The sequence below is a fragment of the Typopeltis vanoorti genome, chromosome 15 (assembly GCF_054136105.1).
Source record: "Typopeltis vanoorti isolate ZY-2024b chromosome 15, IOZ_Tvanoo_1.0, whole genome shotgun sequence".
Taxonomy (NCBI): Eukaryota; Metazoa; Arthropoda; class Arachnida; order Uropygi; family Thelyphonidae; genus Typopeltis; species Typopeltis vanoorti.
Genome location: NC_143563.1, coordinates 42914669 through 42938490, shown reverse-complemented (window position 1 = coordinate 42938490; position 23822 = coordinate 42914669). Strand labels below are relative to the sequence as shown.

The following is a 23822-nucleotide window of genomic DNA, read 5'->3' as shown; positions in this document are numbered from 1 at the left end:
ATTATATATACTTTCTAATTCCTTCCCGCCAAAAGAGGTTCTATTTTTATAAGTGGTAATTTGGAATCGTAGTCAGGCAAGACTCAGGTTTAGGCAAATAATTCATGTTTATCGAATATCAAAGCAAAATACACTAAAGAAATTTATGCATTAAATTCATCTCAATACTGAATAAGGAACTCGAGTTAAAAGATCAACACACTTTAAGTTTAAATCAAAGGTTATAATGCACGTAAAAAAACAGGTACTGATAATTGGGATAGACAGCAAATGATATGTTGTTAAACCAAAAGTCCTTTCTGCAAGCAATTCATAAGATAATATAACAAACATTCTAATGTTATTCAGTTACTATAAATCTACAATTCCAGTCTTCTTATGTTAAATCAATTACATACAACACAAAAGATCTCTTCCAAACAATTCTTCTTATTCTCAAAAGGAGGCTGACTATCTAATTAGAGCTGTCCACAAAGTCCTTTAGAATAATGTTCATAATTTACATTCACAAATAATTTTCTCTCTTCTAAGTAATTCTAAACACAGAATAGAGTAATTCTACTTTACCGAACTTTTCCAATGTCTTTCAGCACCACGTATACGTCTGGTTACCTCTTGTCTATTGGCTGTCCTTACGCCAGCATAGGGGCTACGTTATTTTCATAATTACTGCCGATCACAGACTCGATATCCTTTGCTTTTCAGGAAACATCTCTATTCCTCTCGATGGGACTTTTCAACGAGGGCTTGATTCTGCTAGGGTTAGAAATTTCACCTTCAGCTCTGCATGGAATCCTACCCCATTCTTAGGAAAGCTCGGCATCCGGCATCGTAGCACTGACGCTTCATCCCCCTTACTCGAACCACCGGCTAACTTCCGAACCAGGAAAACGATAAGACAAGAGAGAGCTGATATGGCGCTCATTCCCTTATATTCTTCGTTCGAGTGCCCTCTTTTTCGGAGTCCCCTTTGCACACGACCTATATCTTTTCTCCCTTTGGGTTCATCCCCTGCTCTCCCATTTGCTGTTATACTCTTGGATTCACGGAATTCGCATTGACGTACCTTCCGCATAAGTTACTGTCTCTGGCGTTATGCTGGACATGTGTAGTTGTATACCTTCTATGAATTGTTACTTAATATCTACCTGGTGACTCACAATCATTCTATACAGCTAAAGTGAGGCTTAAATAATATCAACAAATTCCTCTTTTAAGACATTCTCTAATTCGATCTTGGTGTGATCTAACAAAGTCCCCCCTCCTTTTATAAAAGGTTTTTCTAATTTTCTAGAAAAACTCTTTTTGCTTCTCCCTCAATTCTCTGGGGATGAACCTTCCATTCTTTCTGGGCCTCAGTGTTATACTCAGTACATATTTCAACTCAGGTCACTGTATTGTTTCCTCATGACATGACTCTCCCCTTTCCTTTTGACATGTCTGAGTTTGCTCATTCCCATGATGTATATTCGGTGCTTCTTTGTATCTTAAGCGTTAGGGAAGACATTCCTTCGAGGCTTTGCTCTTCCTCTCTCTTGTTGCTTCCTCTCGTGTATGGGGTTGTTCTGGGATATGTTTTCTGTTGATTTCCCTCCTTTTTCCCAGATGTTTTCGAGGGAATCACCTAAACAGACCAACCTACTTGATCTACACCTGTATAACTTTAAGCGATCTGAGTGGACTATAGGTTCTTCCCGGACGTGTCGTCTCCCTTATCTTGTGTGTCACAGGGGATAGTTTTTCTATAATTTCAAAAGGCCCTGTGGTACTCCTTACAAATTCCCCCCCCCTTTTTTCTCCCAGAGTTCTGCTCCAACAGGACTAAGTTTCCTAGTTTTAAGTCTTCTTTGTGTTTTCTCAAATTATTTGCATACGACCGGGCATGTTGGAAACACGAATTACTTGACTCAGCCACCAACTCATGTGACAGCCTGTTTTCCTTGATAAGGTTGTTCAAGTACTCATCGATGTCTGGGAATCCAGTGCTCTCCTTTGAATTTCTGAAATCATTGGGAAAAGGAGGCTCAAATCCGTAGAGCACAACAGCGGAAGCTTCCCTTGTTGCTGCATGGAGAGCAGTCCTACAAGCAAAAAGGGTGTGGGCAAGATGGGAATCCCACTCCGAAACCCACCCTTCTGCTAGCTTGGAGAGAGTGAGCTTTAGAGTCTGATTCATCCTCTCGCACATCCCGTTTCCTTTGGGGTGGTATGGGATAGTAAACAGTTTCCTTATTCCCAATAATTTGCAAAGTTGGAGCATCATCACCTCGGCTGTAAAGTTGGTATACCCTAGTCTGCAAAAGAGTTTCGGGAGTTCCATATCTAGAGAAAATCAGCTTGAAGAGCTTGTTTGCCACGGTCTTTGCTGTTTGATTCTTCATGACTGTGGCTTCGGGAAACCTTAAGAACATGTCGATCACGATGAGTATGTACCTATTTCCCTTTGAGGTAGTGGGGAGGGGTCCCACAATATCCATAGCCACAGCTTGAAATGGGCGTGAGGGGAGTGGGAATGGTTGCAGTGGTGCTTTACCAGAAATGACAGATTTCTGTTGACACACATGGCACGATGACACATAGTTCTCAATATCCTCTCTCATGCCCTTCCATGGATATCTGTCCATCACCCTCTTCCAGGTTCTGTGGATGCTCTGAAGTCCAGCTAGATCTGCATCATGAAACGAGTATAAGATCCATGGAATCATGACTTTAGGAACCAGAATTTTTTCCTTCCATGTCCTGTAATATCTTGTTTTGACAACAAAAAGTCCTTCTTCATCTATATGTATGGTATTGTGTAACACTTGGTTGTGATAGAGGCTCTCCCCCTTTTGTCAATCTTTCGTGCACTCCCCCCCCCATCGAATCCGATTTCTGGGCTTCTGTTATTTCAAACTTCCCCCAACTTTGAAGTTGGAGGGGCAGGGGTTTCCTCTTTCTCTCGATCAATAGCACAGAGTTGATATTTTCTTCATCAGTGCAGGAATCCTCATGCTGGCTGGGGTCTAGAGATCTAGACAGATAGTCAGCCACAACGTTGGATCTCCCAGGAATGTAATTAATTTCTAGCCTGAATTCTTGCATTTCCAAGGACCACCGCACAATTCTTTGATTCTTATCCTTCATGGATGAAATGAAGGATAAGGGTTTGTGGTCTGACCTGAGTATGATATGTTGGCCCAATAATATATATCGGAACTTTCTGAGGCTGTATATAAGTGCCAGAGCCTCCTTCTCGATGACGGAATAGTTTCTCTCAGAGGGGGATGGTCTTCTGCTTATAAAAGCAATTGGTCTGAAGTGATCTCCTTCTGCTTGTTCCAGTAGTACTGGAACAAGCAGAAGGAGATGGTGTCTTTAGAAGCATCAGTGGCTACGAAAAATGTTTGACCGTGCTTAGGGTACGAGAGTACTGGTGATCTAGTCAGAGCCTGATTCAACGCATGATAGGCCTCACGCTGCTCCCTCCCATACAAATTTCCCCCCTTTTTTCGTTAGTTTTACGATGGGTCCATTAACTTGGAGCATTCAGGGATAAATTTTCTATAAAAGTTCACCAGACCCGTATACCTCCTGACTTGTCGTACTGTGGAAGGGGGCTGTGCTTCCAGTATGGCATTAACATTACCCTTGGAGGGTTTTATCCCCTCTTCGTTGACCACATATCCCAGGTATTCCACTGACTTTAGGAAGAATTCACACTTGGAACACTTCAAAGACAGACGTGCCCTGTGAAGCTTGTCCAGAACTTTCAGTAGAACTTCTTTATGCTCCTTCAGGCAGGATGAATAAATCAACAGGTTGTCCTGGAAGCACAAGACTCCCTTACCCAGGACGTCACCCAATACGGTGTTCATGAGGCTCTGAAAACTCATGGCTGAGTTCCTTGCTCCCTGGGGAAGTCGGCACAGTTTGGTATTTTTGCCACTTTGTGGTGAAAGCAAAATACTGCCTGTCCTCCTTCCTGAGGGGAATTTGAAAGTAGCCAGAGTTCAGATCCAATTTTGAAAACACTCTTGCTCCTTCCAGGCTGACCAGTAACTCTTCTATCGTGCATGCAGGGAAGTCAATTGGTTTAGTGACTTTATTGACTTCCCTTAGGTCTAGACAAACCTTAGGTCTCCGTTTGACTTTTCAACCAGAATGAAGGGGGCTGTTCCAACGGGAATTTGACCTTTCGATGATTCCTGCCCTTTCATATTCCAATAATAATCTCTCCAATTTGTCTAGGTGTTTCAAAGGTGTCTGGTACTGCTTAACATATATTGGTGTCTCTGAAGTGACTTGCACCATATGCTCAACCACATTTGTGCAGAGTAGGGAGATGATTCCCTCAGTGAATACCTGGGGATATCTCTCATAAGCCAGTTGAAAAAATTCTTTGAACTCCTCTTTAACAGGATCGGAGTCATGCAATTTCAGAGCATTGTGTACAAGTCTCTCTCTCCACCCATCTTGACCTTCTCCCCAATTATCTTCCCCAACTGGCCTGGTTACACTTATTTTGCTTACATTATCAGAAGCGAGTTCAGGTTTGAAAGTTCTTCCACAGAGTGACGGCGATTGGTTAACAAAGTTGCACACAAATTGATTTCCTCTCAAGAAGTCCAATCCCAACACAATTTGGTTGCCCGGGTCCGAGATCTCAGGGAGAACTATCAGCCCGTGCACAACACTTATGGGAAAACAAGGTATGGAAATGTTAACATTAATTTTTGTGGTGGAACAAAGTTCTACTCTGGTGATACCCATGATTCTGTGGGGGTTGTTGAAGTTCAACCAAGCTATTATTACTCAGGGTGCCTAGTCTTTTGAATAGTGAATGAGGTATGACTGATATATGTGTGCTTCAGTATCTAAGAGGAAACTGCAAGGAATATTCTCTATGAAACCTTCGACCAAGGTGAGGTTCTTTTCATCTTGCATCTCTGTGGGGCTCACGCTCTGCATCTTGCAGAGCTTTCCCTTAGTGTCGATTTTCTTCGGAGCCGACTGATGCGTTGATTCGCTTTCGGGGATCCCATCTCCTGAGACTTCTAATCTTAAATTTCTTAGATCAGTGTTCTGTGCTATGTCCCCCAATATTCTCTCTCTTTCTTTGACTGCCTCATAGCATTAATCGAGGCTTTCTACTCCCTTCAGGTGTGCACTTTCTTGCAGTTCATGGGAGAGGCCTGTTCGAAACTTTTGGAGTGATAGCCACTCAAGGTGATCTCGTTCCTCTGGTGAGGTTCTCAGTTCTCAGGTGAGAGTCAATATTCTATTGAGAAAAGTATTGACTCTCTCCCCCTTTCCTTGGATGCACTTGTGAAGCTTGCCAAGTACTTGAACAATTCCTCCTTTCTTGGAGAATTCAGAGGTCAGAATTTCTTTGAATTGTTCATATCTCAGGGTTTTTCTTAAGATGGGTTGCGAGCAAAGAAATTTCTTCGCTCTCCCTATTAGCCTCCCCTGTATGAGCATGAAGAGTTGTATGTCGCTCCATCGGCCCATTCCTCTGAGCTCCTTGACATGTTTAAAGAATGTATGCACACAATCATCTCCTTCTCCAGAGAATTATGGGAATACTTGCTGGGGATCAATCATTTTGAGGAATTCAGAGTCATCTAAATCTGAGCTCGATGGTTGAGACATACCTGCATTCATCTTACAAACTTAATAATTTATCCCTTTTCACACTTTCTGTTATTCCAACAATTGCCTGACTGCCTGTTACGGAGCCAAGACCAACTTATAGTGATTATTCCCTATTTACCTAAAATTTTAGGGGCCCTAATCACATCCTACTGGCTGTGGCATTGTTAGGTTGTTGTTTTTCTTATTTATATCTTCCCTTTCTATCTTTCAATCACTATTTTGCTTCTTCAGATATCGGGCCTAATATACTTATATCTAGGATTGCTTCCTCTTCGGATACTGGCAAATTTATATTATGCTGCACCAGCCAGTATCTTATAGCAGAAAAGATCCTTACTCAGGGAGACAATACTAGATTCTGAGGTGCTCTTACACAATGTTTTACTTTAATATGGCTGTATAGATTCAGACTGCAGTCGTGACCTAAATCTATGATTATATATACTTTCTAATTCCTTCCTGCCAAAAGAGGTTCTATTTTTATAAGTGGTAATTCGGAATCATAGTCAGGCAAGACTCAGGTTTAGGCAAATAATTCATGTTTATTGGAATATCAGAGCAAAATACACTAAAGAAATTTATGCATTCAATTCATCTCAATACTGAATAAGGAAACTCGAATTAAAAGATCAACACACTTTAAGTTTAAATCAAAGGTTATAAAGCATGTAAAAAAACAGTAACTGATAATTGGGATAGACAGCAAATGATATGTTGTTAAACCAAAAGTCCTTTCTGCAAGCAATTCATAAGATAATATAACAAACATTCTAATGTTATTCAGTTACTATAAATCTACAATTCCAGTCTCCTTATGTTAAATCAATTACATACAACACAAAAGATCTCTTCCAAACAATTCTTCTTATTCTCAAAAGGAGGCTGACTATCTAATTAGAGTCTGTCCACAAAGTCCTTTAGAATAATGTTCATAATTTATATTCACAAATAATTTTCTCTCTTCTAAGGAATTCTAAACACAAAATAGAGTAATTCTACTTTACCGAGCTACTGCCTCCGGCGTTACCTTGGACACGTGTAGTTGTATACCTTCTGTGAATTATTACTTAATATCTACCTGGTGACTCACAATCATTTTATACAGCTAAAGTGAGGCTTAAATAATATTAACAAATTCCTCTTTTAAGACATTCTCTAATTTGATCTTGGTATGATCACAATAAATTAAAGTAGATGGTACATAAAATAAAATGCAATTTTTATACATATGTGAAGAAGTTTCACTTTAATTTCAACTGATGTGCAGGTATTTCTCTTTGTCTGTGTAGTTTCATATGTTAGACCCTCAATGAATGATTTCTTTGCAAGATTCCTTCATTCAGGATCTAGCAAAACAAAGTTTGCGCCTGAAGTATCTTCAGGACTGAGGCAACTCGTGGTAAAGGTGGACTAAGCTCTCATTGTATGGCTTAGTATTTCCCATAATGCAAAGCACATCTCCTTGTGGACATGTGTAATGCTATGCATTAAGGGAAGGGCCACTACCCAGACCGGATTTTGACCTTTATTGAGGTCTCGTCAATGGGAGCCAGACCCAGAGGTGGTAATACTAAGGTGGAAGTAATGGAGAAATCATATTTACTTGTACGAGTTGCCAAAAGGTGGCTCACCTTATTATTAAATTACTCTGAATTAGAGAAAGATGTTCGAAGTTTTTTTCCACTTGGTTATATTATAATAAATTTGTTTAATCCTTTATCCAAGTGTAAGCAAATTGGGTCTGGCTCCCACTGACGAGACCTCAAAATTAAAGTCGAAACCGGTCTGGGTAGTGGCCCTTTCCTGTCCTCAAGGAGATGTGCTTTGCATTATGGGAGATACTAAGATAAGTGATGAAAGCTTAGTCCACCACTTACCACGAGTTGCCTCAGTCCTGAAGATACTTCAGTCACAAACTTTGTTTGCTTACACTTGGATAAAGGATTATACTAAATTTATTATAGTCTAACCAAGTGGGAAAAAAAAACTTCCAGCTGTCAAATGCCTTCTGAAAATCAACAAAGAAAGTATATATGTTTTTGTTTTTTCTCCTAGCTTTCTCTGCTATTAACCTGATATCAAAATCTGTTAAATTTACTTCTATCTTTTCTAAATCCTGCTTGTTCATCTGCAAGGTATGCTTCCAATTGTGTTCTCTATCTTTCTGTCAATATTATCATCATCACCTTACTAAGGTGACTTGTCAAAGCAATTGTTCTATAATTTTTGTATTCTAGCTTATTTCCTTTCTTTAATGTCACTAATATCAATTTCACCCACTCCTCTGGCACATTCCCTTCCATACCATACCATATTACATTACTTACTTGCTTACTTATCCTCTTCACTCCCTGCAGAGCATAGGGCTTCAATCAATGCTTTACATTGGACTCTGTTTGCTGCCTTCCTCTTGAGTTCACTCTTCATTATTTTTGGACTCCCTGGAGGTGACAAATAATAATAATAAAAAGTACCACAGGTGGAACAGAAGAAGATATAAAAATCAGAATACAAAAAGCTCAAAATATCTTCAGTGTGATGAAAAACATATGGAAAAGTAAAGAATTAAACTTAAAAACTAAAATAAGGCTTTTCAACACAAATGTTAAAACTTTTCTACTATATGGATCTGAAACCTGGAAATTAACTAAGGAAAATACAAACAAACTACAGGTATACATAAATAAATGTCTAAGAAAATATTGGGAATATATAAGCCAGATAAAATTTCAAATATGGCATTTATGGGAAAGAACAAACTAAACCAGTATTGCAACAGAAATAAAAAAAGAGGAAATGGATTGGGCATACTATCAGAAATACAGATAAAGACATAGCTAGGACAACCATGGAATGGAACTCACAGGGAAAAAAAGAAAAGGAGTCGCCCCAAGATGACCTGGAGGACACAGACCGACATGGAGATGAAGCAGATAGGATCTCCCCATCTGCTTCATCTCCATCTCGGTCTGTAAAGTAATTCTTTACTTTTCCATATGTTTTTCATCACATTGAAGATATTTTGAGCTTTTTGTATTCTGATTTTTATATCTTCTTCTGTTCCACCTGTGGTACTTTTTATTATTATTATTATTATTTGTCACCTCCAGGGAGGGGGTGCTTAAGGGTCAAAGCTGTATAACTGAGAGGAGACCTCCACATAGCCTTTAAAGGAATGCGGAGAACCGACAAGAGCTTCTGACCTAATGTCCAATCCTCACCTTCTCGTGGTGCACCCTGTTGGGTATCTACTTTGATACTGAATGAATGAGGATGGGCTGGCAATTTGGGATTTAGCCGACCAAATTGTATTCTTATTGGTTAAACCAAAATAAAAAATTACATGCCGGCTGGGGCGTCGCCCAGTTAAACAAGGCCACCATTGTTTTCGCCAGGGAACCAGGGCGAACAGCAAAAAGTCAGCTACTGGAACAAATCTGAAAACAAACCCCAACTCAACATCACCAGAGTTAAAGATTGGTACTATCAATGTAAGAAGCCTGAATGGCAAAGAAATGGAGTTAGCTGAGGAATTAGATAAGTACCAGATCGACATAATAGGGGTGACTGAAACAAAAAAGACCAAAACTGGTGAGATCTTTCTGAGCAATAAATACAAAATGTTATATTCAGGCAATGACAATCAAGGGAAAGAAGGAGTAGCCATAGTACTCAACACAAAATACGAGGCTCATCTTCTTGAATGGCAGTCAGTCTCAAGTAGAGTAATGTGGGCAAATATGAGAATGGGGAACTGGACAATGAGACTTATTTGTGCCTATGGTCCCACAGAAGGTTCTACTAAGGTAGAAGTGGAGGAATTTTTTGACGCTTTAGAAAAAGCAACTGACACAATGAAAAAGGAAAAGTTGGTCCTTGTTGGGAATATAAATAGCAGAGTAGGAAATGATTGTGAGTGATATAAAAATATTTTGGGAAAATTTGGAGAAAAGAGCAAAGCTAATAATAATGGCAAATATCTGTTGGATTTTTGCTCAGGACATGGACTGGTTATTACTAACACCATGTTCCAACATAAAAATGTGCACAAATTCACATGGAGAGAAGAGGCTAGGAATAAGAAAAGTCTCATCGACTATGTTATTGTTGATAGTGATGTTTTCTCCCTGGTGCAGGGCAGCAGAGTGTACAGAGGATTTGAAATTGGAAGCGATCACTATTTAGTCTTGAGCAGGATAAAATTGAATTTCATATTGAAAAGAATAACATGTAAGAAAGTTTTAAAGCGAATAAAAGTTGAGCAGCTCTCAGATGTGAACTGTAGACTAAAATACAGAAAGATTATTGAAAAGAAAATGAAAGAGTTTGAGAACAGGAATCAAACCTTGGAGATTCAGTGGCAAACTCTGAAGAAAACATTGATTGATTCTGCCAGAGAGGCATGTGGTGAGGTTGTGTGCAAGGATAAAAAAATCAGAACTCCCTGGTGGACACAGGAAGTTAAAGAGGCAGTGAAGGAAAAGAAGAAATCATATCAAAAGTTCCTGGCAAATAAGTCAGCTTTTACTCCTACAGAATACAGAGAAAAATGTAAGAAAGCTAAACAGTGTGTAAAACTAGCTAAACAAAAGTCATGGGAGGACTTTGGCAAGAATATAGAAAATAAATATCAAGAAGGTGGCAAAATATTCTGGAGGTTGTTGAAGAAGCTTAGGAATGGAGGAAAGAGTGCTGTAAATGGAGTTAGAGATGATAAAGGTGACATGAAAACAGGAGAAAAAGATATCCTTGAAGTATGGAGTAATTACTTTGAAAAACTGCTAAATGAAACAAGCAGTGATGACAGCACAGTGATAAAAAACACTGACCAGGCATGCAGTCAGGAATACATATCCATACTTGAAATAGAAAAAGCCATCAAAGGCTTGAAATGTGGAAAGGCAGCAGGAGTAGATGATATTCGACCAGAAATGCTGAAGTATGGTGGTATAAAAGTCTTACAGTGGCTGCACTGCATAATTCAGAAAGCCTGGACTGAGGGACGAATTCCCGATGATTGGAGTAGAGCTCTCATAGTACCCATATATAAAAAGGGAAATAAAAATGAATGTGAGAATTACAGAGGTATTTCCCTACTGAGTGTTCCTGGCAAAATCTATGCAAGTATACTTGAGAAACGGTTGAGAAGAATTGTGGAAGAAAAGCTTGGTGAAGAACAAGCTGGATTCAGGCCAAATAGAGGCTGTCAGGATCAGATCTTCACTTTATGACAAATAGTTGAGAAATCATTGGAATATAACAAAGATCTGTATTTAAGTTTTGTCGATTTGGAAAAGGCATATGACAAGGTGCCAAGAGAGAAGCTATTCAATACGCTGCAGTTATACGGTGTCAATGGGGCATTATATCAAGCAATACTTAGTCTTTATTTGAGTTGTAAGTCAGCAGTTAGAATTGAAGGAAGTACAGGAAGATGGTTTAATGTTAAATCTGGTGTGAGACAAGGATGTACGTTATCCCCTCTGTTATTCATTATCTATATGGATCACATTATGAAGGAAAGTGGTATTAAACATGATATCAAAATTGGAGATGTTAATGTCAGCTCTTTGCTTTATGCGGATGATGTTATACTTCTAAATAAATCTGCTACAAGTCTGCAAGATTCTCTGACTAAATTGAATAGCTGTTGTAATAGATATGGTATGAAGGTCAGCAATAAAAAGACAAAGACAATGAAAATAGGCAGAATCATTGAAAATGTCAACTGTGTTGTGAATGGAGAACCTGTGGAACAAGTAAAACATTTCAGTTACTTAGGCACGATTTTTACTGAAGATGGTAAATTAAATATAGAAATAGACAACAGAATCAGCAAAGCTGGTATGGTGGGAAGTCAATTGAATAAATTCATATGGAATAAGAGAGAAATTAGTCGGAACACTAAATTAGCTGTATACAAGACAGTGTTCAAACCAGTTTTAACTTATGGATCTGAGAGCTGGGTCAGAAGTAAAACACTTGACCAAAGACTAGAGACCGCAGATATGAGAGTCCTGAGAAAGATTATAGGCGTGAACAGATGGCATCAATGGTAATATATTAAAAATGAGGGTATTAGGAAAGAACTTGACATTGTCAGCATCCAGGAATGCGTTAGCAGAGCTAATCTCAGGTGGTATGGTCACTTAAATAGAATGGGAGAGGAAAGATTAGCAAAACAAGTGTTCTCTGCCAGGTTGGCAGGAAAACGACCTAGAGGAAGACCAAGATATAGGTGGATTGATACAGTACAAAGTGCGTTAGACGATAGAAATATAAGATCTGATAATTCTCATAGATAGGCTTATACGTTGGTTATGCATTTCTAAATAACTTAGGGAATTGAAACAACGTAGATCCGAATATAAATTATTCGAAATCCGAATATAAATCCGAATTAACTGGTAATTAATTTACGGAATTCACAACGCATATGAAGTATATTAATTAAAGATACTTTAATGAATCACTTCTATATTTCGGCAATGTCACATTGCCATCTTCGGGAACTTAAAGATATGGTATGTGCACTAAGGAACAAAGCAAATGAGGAAGAAAGTAATAAACTAATTCTGTTCCTAAAGTCCTAATGGTTCTACAAACAGATAGAGGGGACAGCCATGGGTTCACCACTTTCCCCACCCTTGGCTAATTTCTTTATGGAGACATTTGAAGAGAAAGCCTTAAACTCCGCCCCACAAAAACCCACTTTTTGGCTTCGTTATGTGGATGATGTGTTTGCTATTTGGCCACATGGCTCAGACACACTCCACTCCTTCCTAACACACTTAAACAACCAACATCCCAGAATCCAGTTCACCTTAGAAAAAGAGGAAAACAACACCCTCCCCTTCCTAGACACTTCAATCACCCGCCAGCTTGATGGATCTTTGGTTTTCTCTGTTTACAGAAAACCCACCCACACTGGCAGATACATTCACCAGCAATCCCACCACCCCCCCTCACAACAATATGGGGTGATAAAAACACTATATAACAGGGCAAAATTAATCTGCTCAGATGACAAGGCCCTGACTATTGAACTAAACCACATCCTCAACACTTTCTTAGCCAATGGCTATAACCCCAAGAAAATCCAAAAAATACTAAAACCTAATAACCACAACCCCCCTCCCCCCCTCCACAATAAAGACTACACCAAGTCTATCACTATCCCCTACATCCAGGGCACCTCTGAAAAAATAACTAATATCCTCAAAAAATATGACCTTACTTCCTGTTACAGACCATATAAAAAGTTGGCATCCCTTATCCGCTCTACCAAAGACCAACCACTTCCCCTAGACCTACCTGGTGTATACCAGGTCCCTTGCAGCTGCAAATTGTCCTACTTTGGCCAAACAGGCAGAACAACAAATATCAGGATTTCAGAACACCAAGACTACATCCGGTTTCACCAGTACAGCCGCTCTGGGTTGGCAGACCATGCCTTAGATACCCACCATAAAATTCGTTGGAAGAAAACAAAAATAATCCATCGCAGCAAGTTTAAATACGAAAGATTGTTCAAAGAATCTTCAGCAGCTCTAAAAAACGTTCCTAACCTCAACAAATTTGGGTGCATGAAACTGCCCCAAATTTGGGAGACTTTCATTATGAGAACTTCAGCCCAACGGCCAAGACTACCAAATTAGCCCGCAAGAGGGCACCATTAGGACTTTAGGAACAGAATTAGTTTATTACTTTCTTCCTCATTTGCTTTGTTCCTTAGTGCACATACCATATCTTTATGTTCCCGAAGATGGCAATGTGACATTGCCGAAATATAGAAGTGATTCATTAAAGTATCTTTAATTAATATACTTCATATGCGTTGTGAATTCCGTAAATTAATTACCAGTTATGTCTAACCAACGTATAAGTCTTACTACTAGAATTATAAATCCGAATATCTATTAAAGTATTATTTAATTTATATTCAGATCTACGTTGTTTCAATTCCCTAAGTTATTTAGAAAAGATCTGATAATGTTGGAGTCTTGACAAGTAACAGACTGATTTGGAGGAAAATTGTAGATAGGAAGTTAGTAATGATGTAAATTTTTCATGTAGTACTGTCATATCCTGTACACCCCTTGAGGGTACATGTCAGGAATTTGATGATGATGATGACCTCCAGGGAGTCCAAAGACTCATCGAGGGAGGGCATCTACTCTACAACTCTGTCTCCACTACTCCCATTCCACCAACTGACCGCAACTACACCAACGCCATCTATTGCTGACCACCACCACTAGTATTTCCACTGACAATCACAGACATCCATGCCCACAGTGGGATTCGAACCCGCAGCCTTTTGGCTGGGGAGTGGATACGCTAACCACTTGGCCACTTACTTACCACTGACCCCAGGCAAATAAAAGTATCTATCTGTTCCAGTGGTTCTTCTATTATTTTAAAAGTTAGGTTTTGTTTTGGGGTTTATCTTCATTATTTTTTGTATTTTTCCTATTTATTTTTAAGCCACATTTAGAGGCTTCCTGATTTAAACTTTTTTTTTTTTTTTTTTTTGCATATGTTGGTGCTTTTGAGCTAGCAGACATGTGTCATCCGCAAAATCTAGATCATTTATTTGTCCCCTCCCCCATTGCATATTTATATTATCAATTTGTGTTTCTCATCACCCAATCTATTACAATCAAAAATATTGTGGGGGGAGAGTATACATCCTTGTCTTATATCTCCAGTGGTATTGATTTCCTTGATTAATTTTCTATTGCATAGTATTTTAATTTTGTAGTTTTCATACGTTTTCTTCATTAAGCTTATTATTTTTATTGGGATGCCATAGTGCTTCATTAGACTCCATATTTTTTCTTTATTTATACTGTCAAAGTTCTTTTTCAAAATCGATAACGCCTAAGTATAGGCTTCTTTGCCATTCTATTGATTGTTCTATTATTATTATTCTTAGGTTATTATTTGGTCTATACATGATCTGTGTGGTCTGAAGGCTACCTGTTCTTTCTCAACCTCTCTTCAATTTTGTGTTTCATTCTTTCCAGGATTATTCTAGTAAATGACCGTAAATTACTGACCATGCTTAGCAGTGAAATTCCTCTCCAATTTTTACATTCCGTTGTATCACCTTTTTATGGTGATTTTAAGGAATTTAAATTTGACCAGTATTCCTATATCCCAATCCTTTGGCCATTTTTCTTTTTTTTTCCCCATATCTCATTTATCAGTGGATGTAATATCTCTGTTGACAATTTAATGTCTGTTTTAATTACTTCTGCTGGAATGTTGTCTATCCCTGCTGCCTTTCCATTTTTTAGCTTCTTTGTTGCTCTTGTTATCTCTGTTCTTGTTATTTTCCTACATTTATATCTAGTGTCTCCATTTCAATATTCTCTGGCAGTATTTCTCCCTATGTTGTAGATTTATTGTTGAATACTTCCTGAAAATATTCAACCCATTTTTTTCTGTATTTTTCCCTAAGCAGTAAATTTCCTATTTATCTTTTATTTGTTTTTCCCAGTTATTTTCCTTGTCATCTCATATAGTTTCTTAGAGTCATAGTTCCTTGTAGCTTGTTCTGCTTCTCCACATAATTCTTCAATATATTTCCTTTATCATTTCTTGCACTCGTTTTAACTTGTTTATTTTTGCTTTATATGTTTTGTTCTTCGCTATGATGCTTCCAAGTCAGTGCAACTGTGTATTGATGAAATGGCAGCAAGAAGGGAACTGACAAAGTTTGAAAGAGTTGTTGTGATAGGCTTATCTGTTTTGCAAATTGGGCCATCCCAGGTCAACAATTAGTGCTCCCATACTGAAATGGAAGCACAGGTTGTCCACTGCAAGTGCTACAAAGAATATATAAAAACCACCATTTGTTGGCTGACACATTGAATACAGAATTCTGGGCATCGACTGCAACATGAATCTGCACAAGACATTCAGAACCAAGGCTCACAACATAGGTTTCCATAGTAGGACTGCAATATGCAAGCCCTACATTATCCAAACCAAAGACAAAGGGTGCGTACAGTGGGACATGGAAACTTGGAAAGTTGTATTATGGAGCAATGAATCATGCTACACCCTCTATTGAGCAGATGCACAGATGTGGGAGTGGTAGATGCCCAGTTGGTGTTGCACACTGGTAAGATTGCATAACCCCCAACTGTGAAATTCAGAGGTGGCATTGTGATGGTATGGTCTTGTTTTTCCTAGTTTGGCCTTGGACATCTGGTAGTGGTGGTGCCATGAACATTGAGCTCAGAAAGGTATCTAAACATTTTGGTCAATGCAATGCTTCCTACTTTGTGGCATTTCTACAGAACTAACCATTGTCTCTTTCAGCAAGACAATGCACCATGTCAAAAGGCTGTTGCTGTAAGGGTGTGATTTGTGGACATGAATGTCACTACACTTGACTGGCCTCCACAGAACCCTGTTATCAATCCTATTGAACATCTGGGATGAACTGGAGCATTGGATGAGGTCAAGAACATCTTCTCCACAACAGTCCAGGACCTTGTTACATACCTACTGGAATAATGGTCCAAAATTCCCATTGATTGCTGTTGTATACTTGTGGAAAGTATACCATATAGGATTGCTGCAGTCATCACAGTGAAAGGAGATCCCACATCTTGAGGTGGGTGGCATAGCTATTTGTTCCTCACACTGTGGTGTCTGTTGACTTCTTTCTAAGCAGTGTATATTAGCATTGCTATAAATGAAGACAGGACAGTCCTTATTGTAGAGGTATGAATCAGATTTTATTTCATTACATTTGTCTTCAGTTTCAGTAATCATGTATGTCAAAAAACAACATGACATGCTATTCCTTCTTTCTTTACGTGTTAGGTGCATGGATTAAGACTATTTATATACTTTTCTGTACCTGTCAGTTCATATATTTACTGGTCTGTTTGCCTTTGTGTGTGTGTGTGTGTGTGTGTGTGTGTGTGAGAGAGAGAGAGAGAGAGAGGGGGGGGGGGAGAATACCCAGGTTTCTGGAAGAAAAAAAAATCCTACCACCTCTGTATGAAATCAGCTAACTCAACTTTATCTAAAAAGCTTTATAAATGTTCTTTGTGCATTCTAGAGTGGATTCATATCTAGATCTTTCCATCTAAAGGGAATCATCATCATCAACTAACTGCATCATGAAACTACATATAAAAAAAGTTAGGGTATTTCCTTTTTTTTTTAAAGTGCATTTCCTTCAAACTGAATTTTTTTTTTGAGGCTTTGCTATTAATCATATAATAACTTCAATTATTATATATTATACAACAGAAAGAAAAGTACTTTACCTCAAAAGAGAAAAAATCTGATTGTATATGCGAATTAAAGTACATATAGTCAGTGCCTGTTTGGTTTATTTAACAGTTTTAATTCACAACACAAGAATAATAAGAGAAAATAATATTTATTAACTTATTTGCTGATGTTATACTCAGCATCTTCAGAGCAATTTGTCAGTAATCATGAACTGTTAACCTTTTCAATCATGAACGAACCTTTCTACCCATTATAGTCAATGCCTATCAATTCGCTTTCTTTTAATGATTTATTATATACATGAAGAATGAAGAATCTTTATTTTTTGCCTCATCTATTTAGGTTCAAGAGTTAGCTAGTGAACAGGATGCCTGGTTAGAAAAGCAATTAGAAGAAGCTAAAACTGGAAATTACAAATACGTAGTCATATTCCAGCATATCCCATGGTTTCTTAAACATCCACAGGAGGACAAGGATTATTTTAATATAGATCCAGAAGTCCGCAAGAAAATGCTAAAAAAATTCCAAGATGCAGGTAAATACACATGAAATTTGTTTATATGTGGAAGGAGATCTTATATTTGGATCATAAATATTTTAAAACTAGAATAACCCGTATTAACCTCCAGTTTGTTTGTTGTCATGAATTAACTCTTATTCATTCACTCACTCAATGGTAGAATGAAAAAATGGTAGAAAAGAGAATCTTTGATGTTCCTTTTTTAAATTTTTAATAAAAAGTAAGGCCACATTTAAGCAAGCTACCTCATTTGCTCATTTCTTACATTCCAGGCATAATATAAAGCAGATTTTTTTTAAAAACAAATAAAAACTATTCATAATAGAATGCTTGTCTAAATTCTGAATGCGATTTTCAAATTTCATGACAGCATCATGAAACATGATGCTGTCAGTATGAACACAAAGACTTGATAGGATAGAAAGACCTGAGAGAGACAGAGAAAATAATACTAAACCTGTTTGTCACGTTGCCCCAGTCTCTTTGGCCGGTGATGTTTGTCATAATACAGGTAATTTTTTGCAGAAATAAAGGTTTTGTCAATTTAATGTGGTTTAGTGTTATTTTCTGTCACAGCTCAGTTTAAAGTTCATTATAGTTTTTATGGATTATATATTTATGGCTCATACCACTCTAAATATCTTGATAAATAAACATGTTATCAAAATATTTCAGAAACACTGTTAAGTAAAGAGAATCTTTGATGTTCTTTTTTAAATTTTTAATAAAAAAGTAAGGCAACATTTAAGCATGCTACTTCGTTTGCTCATTTCTCAAATTCCAGGCATAATGTAAAGCAGTTTTTTTTTTAAATTAAAAACTATTCATAATAGAATGCTTGTCTAAATTCTGAATGCGATTATCAAATTTCATGATTGCTTGAAAAATTTTCTCTTTCTTCATGATTGTTCAAGGTGATAATTTTTTTCCCCTATGAATTTATAACATTAAATTCAAAGTATCTTTTTCTACAAATTTTCAGTGCAGTGATTTATTTAAAATTGCTATAATTGTTTCTATAGCAATTTTGAATGCTAACTTTTTGTTGTATAGATTTTATTTATGTAGGTATTTCCCTACTGAGTGTTCCTGGCAAGATCTATGCAAGTATACGTGAGAAACGGTTGAGAAGAATTGTGGAAGAAAAGCTTGGTGAAGAACAAGCTGGATTCAGGCCAAACAGAGGCTGTCAAGATCAGATCTTCACTTTACGACAAATAGTTGAGAAAGCATGGGAATATAACAAAGATCTGTATTTAAGTTTTGTCGATTTGGAAAAGGCATATGATAAGGTGCCAAGAGAGAAGCCATTCAATACGCTGCAGTTATATGGTGTCCATGGGGCATTATATCAAGCAATACTTAGTCTTTATTTGAGTTGTAAGTCAGCAGTTAGAATTGAAGGAAGTACAGGAAGATGGTTTAATGTTAAATCTGGTGTGAGACAAGGATGTACGTTATCCCCTCTGTTATTCATTATCTATATGGATCACATTACGAAGGAAAGTGGTATTAAACATGATATCAAAATTGGAGATGTTAATGTCAGCTCTTTGCTTTATGCGGATGATGTTATACTTCTAAATAAATCCACTACAAGTCTGCAAGATTCTCTGACTAAATTGAATAGCTGTTGTAATAGATATGGTATGAAGGTCAGCAATAAAAAGACAAAGACAATGAAAATAGGCAGAATCATTGAAAATGTCAACTGTGTTGTGAATGGAGAACCTGTGGAACAAGTAAAACATTTCAGCTATTTAGGCACGATTTTTACTGAAGATGGTAAATTAAATATAGAAATAGACAACAGAATCAGCAAAGCTTGTATGGTGGGAAGTCAATTGAATAAATTCATATGGAATAAGAGAGAAATTAGTCGGAACACTAAATTAGCTGTATACAAGACAGTGTTCAAACCAGTTTTAACTTATGGATCTGAGAGCTGGGTCAGAAGTAAAACACCTGACCAAAGACTAGAGACTGCAGATATGAGAGTCCTGAGAAAGATTATAGGCGTGAACAGATGGCATCAATGGCAATATCATATTAAAAACGAGGATATTAGGAAAGAACTTGATATTGTCAGTATCCAGGAATGTGTTAGCAGAGCTAATCTCAGGTGGTATGGTCACCTAAACAGAATGGGCGAGGAAAGATTAGCAAAACAAGTGTTCTCTGCCAGGTTGGCAGCAAAACGACCAAGAGGAAGACCAAGATATAGGTGGATTGATACGGTACAAAGTGCCTTAAATGATAGAAATATAAGATCTGATAATGTTGGAGTCTTGACAAGTAACAGACTGATTTGGAGGAAAATTGTAGATAGGAAGTTAGTAATGATATAATTTTCTCATGTAGTACTATCATATCCTGTACACCCCTTGTGGGTATCTGGCAGGAATTTGATGATGATGATGATGATGAGATTTTATTTATTTATTTATTTTTATTGAAAGATAATCTTACGTACAAAGATCACTCAGAATTAATTCAAGTGGATTTCTCTTCATTCAGTCAGAGAGTTTATTTACATACACATTGATTGTTAAAATATTATATTTACAAGATTTATTACAACAACAAAGTCAATTTTGGATCACTGTGCACATGAATTTATTCCATTATACAAGTAGAAAATTCCTTCCCCCTCTCACTTATTTCTGTAGGTAGGATAATGTTGCTGCTAGGTTGAAAAGTTGATGATTATGCTGAGAGGGATAACAGCCAGGAGTTGATGGAATAGATCAAGGGTGTTGTTGTTATTGTTCTTCTTCCATTGATGTTGATAGAGAAGACAGCTTCTCACTTTTTGTGTAAAGACTGTAAGAAGATGCTCGTATGCCTCTATGAAGCTGTTGTTGTTATTGTTCTTCTTCCAGTGATGTTGATAGAGAAGACAGCTTCTCACTTTTTGTTTAAAGACTGTAAGAAGATGCTCATATGCCTCTATGAAGGTGTTGTGCTATCTGTTCTTGTATGCCGAAGATGAAAGTTGTATATCACTGTCTTCATATGCTGTTCTCATCTATGTGTGTCTGTGTGTGTGTGTGTTAGTTGCCAAAGGAGATAGACATTTCAGTTACTCTTGCCTAAAACTTATTTTAGTGGGTTTTTTTTATTATATAAAATATTATATTAAAATAATCTCAAGACATATCATACAGTTAAGTTATTTTTTTATCTATGTGAAATGCTCAATAGTTATTGGGCATTTGACATGGTTTTTCAATTTTTGAAGAAAATTTCTTCAAAAATTTCCTTGTCTTTATAAAGGAATGCAATTTGGTCATAGATAACCTTTCTTACAAGCTCTGTTCCCTGCAATTGCCTGAAGTTTGAACAGATAAGTCAACTCCAATAACAGCCATATGCCCTGGCTCTGCAGGAGTTGGTCAGAGGTCTCATGAAGCTCAGAATCTCAGAAAAGACACCCATCCCAGTACTGTCAAAAAAACAGACAAAGATCAGTTCCTTCTTTTTCTTATGCCAATATTATAGGTAATAGTCTTCTGCAAATTCCTGCTACTGGGACGACTTCTGCGTGTACAAATGTGCAAACAACCAACCATGTTAAATTTAGTTTAATCCTTTATCCAAGTGTGAGCAAACAAAGTTTGTGCCTGAAAATATCTTCAGGACTGAGGAAAGGTAGTGCAACACCAGGCAACTCAGAGCAAAGGTGGACCAAGCTATCATCACTCCTATCTCAGTATCTCCCATAATGCAAAACACATCTCCTTGGATATGTATAATGTTATGCATTAAGGGAAGGGCCACTACCCAGACCGGTTTCGACCTTTATTGAGGTTTCGTCAGTGGGAGCAAGGCCCAGAGGTGGAGATACCAAGGCAGAAGCAATGGAGAGGTCATCTTTACCTATAGGAGTTGCCAAAAGGTGTTCCACCTTATTATTAAATTACTCTGGACCCAAAGTCTGGATCCGAGTTGCCTGGTGTTGAACTACCTTTCCTCAGTCATGAAGATATTTTCAGGCACAAACTTTGTTTGCTCACACTTGAATAAAGGATTAATCTTTCTCTGGGTCCAGAGTAATTTAATAATAAGGTGGCACACCTTTTGGCAACTATTATAGGTAAAGATGACCTCTCCATTGCTTCTGCTTTGGTATCTCCACCTCTGGGCCTGGCTCCCACTGACAAGACCTCAATAAAGGTTGAAACCGGTTTGGGTAGTGGCCCTTCCCTTAATGCATAACATTATACATATCTGCAAAGAGATGTGTTTTGCATTATGGGAGATACTGAGATAGGAGTGATGATAGCTTGGTCCACCTTTGCTCTGAGTTGCCTGGTGTTGCACTACCTTTCCTCAGTCCTGAAGATATTTTCAGGCGCAAACTTTGTTTGCTCACAATTGGATAAAGGATTAAACTAAATTTATTATAGTCTAACCAAGTGCAAAATGAACTTTCAACAACCAACATGTTATCTGAGATAACAGAATAGTCGTCTTTGAAATTAAAAATATCCCATTAGAAAAATACCCAGATGTTGTGTTCCAGCATGTCCTACCAAAAAACATAACCCACACTTCAAGAGTTTCTGGAATGGTGCAAACAATGCAACCTGGTCCAAGATATTAATTTGAAAAAGGAGTAAACATTGGTTCATGCCATGTGAATGTCTCACCAATCATGCTTGAGTTATGAGAGTAACACTGTCCATTGTTCCATCAGAAATTAGTCACCAAATGCTTTGCAAATTACTGTCAGAACATGGTTCAGTAGCAGACAAAATCTAGCTGCAAGCCTCTACAACTAAGTCTGTTTGTGCACATCAAAAATTTCAAAATACAGGCTTTAATGCACTTTGGAGACAACACAATCAGCTCATATCAAAAATAATAAATACAGATATAGACAGAGTACCTTGCACCTTGCACCTTGCACCTTACTATGGCTGCTCAGTGCTTTTACTGCTACGAAGAAGGCCATGTAAGGAAATTATGCTCACATATACAGAAGAATGAGAAACCAGCTAACAATACCACAAAACCTGATAAAACCGGAAACATGAAGAAAACAGCAAACATCTCAAGTATAGAACATTCTGCCAAATATTGAGGTATCCAAATGAAGTGCCACTAACGAATCTTGGCCTTCAGAGGAACCTCTGCCTACATCATCTAAAAGCAATCTTGGAGAAAAGGAAGTAGGAAACAGACAAATAAAAAATCACATGAGCAAAATAATGAAGAGGAGCAAGAAAAGAATAGTACAGCATATGCAGAAAAACAGCTACCCAAACATCCAAAGATGAACCAATGCAGTTGCACTAGAGAATCCCTACCTTCTAACATTCTTGAACCCTCCTGACAGCCTGCAGAGGGAGAATGAGAAAATCAAGCTTCCTGAGTCCTCAGATGATGAAGAAGAAACTGAAAATGCAGGTCTTCTTACACCAAAGATCCACTAACAACTGAGCAGCTTCAGAGCTTTTTTAAGAATTTAATGAATACATAAAAATTCTGACTAAGAAGAAGATACACACAAATAATTAATGTATACATATCACAGGATGAACAACTTGCAGTGCAGGTAATTGGAGTTCATACAAAGTCACCTCTGCAATGCTTATGAGAACTTATGAGAAACACAATTAATGAATACATAAAAATTCTGACTAAGAAGAAGATACACACAAATAATTAATGTATACATATCATAGGATGAATAACTTGCAGTGCAGGTAATTGGAGTTCATACAAAGTCACCTCTGCAATGCTTATGAGAACCACCGCATACTGACAGGGGGTTTCAACTGCACTCTGGACCCTACAATGGACATTGCCCGGAACATCATCTCACCTTAGCTCAACTCCTCCAGAATGTAGTGAATGATTATGGGTTGACTGATGTCTTTAGATACACACACACACACATGAAAGTATAGTTCTGTAGGGCCAAAGGCGGTCCTTCCAGGATCGTTTATAAGGCATGACTAGATAGTGCATCCAGGACACACACACCTTCCATCTCATGCATCAGTCCATGACTCCATTCTCCTAAGCATCTCTCTCTCTCTCTCTCTCCCTGGGCATACTGGGCACAAAGATGGAGCATACTGGATCTTTAACACCAGCTTACTACAAGACACAGTGTATCTCAATGGTTCCAGAAATTATATCACTAATCTCATCAAAGACATGTCAACTTCACAACCAATCGCTGAATGTTGGTCACTCTTTAAGTCTAGAATTAAAGTATTTACTCAAAAGTATAGCCACCAGAGAAATCCGAATAGGCAGCCAGTCTCATGCCAATTGCAGCAACAACAGCAATTACATCCTCCTGTCTCTGAGGAATACCAGTCCCTAGAAGCCACCTAGAAATTCACATTTGGAATTCTACAAGAAGAATGCTAATAAGACCATGACATAG

General features: G+C 37.8%; 1 protein-coding gene across 1 annotated transcript in view; it reads left to right on the top strand.

Annotated features, from left to right (window-relative positions):
• The window catches only part of LOC150098706 (serine/threonine-protein phosphatase CPPED1-like), a 135494-nt gene that overhangs the window by 90637 nt on the left and 21035 nt on the right, over positions 1-23822 (top strand). The window contains exon 5 of the mRNA XM_090405909.1: positions 17242-17434. Coding sequence (XP_090262035.1) covers positions 17242-17434 — 193 coding nt within the window. The remainder of the gene's footprint in view (positions 1-17241; positions 17435-23822) is intronic.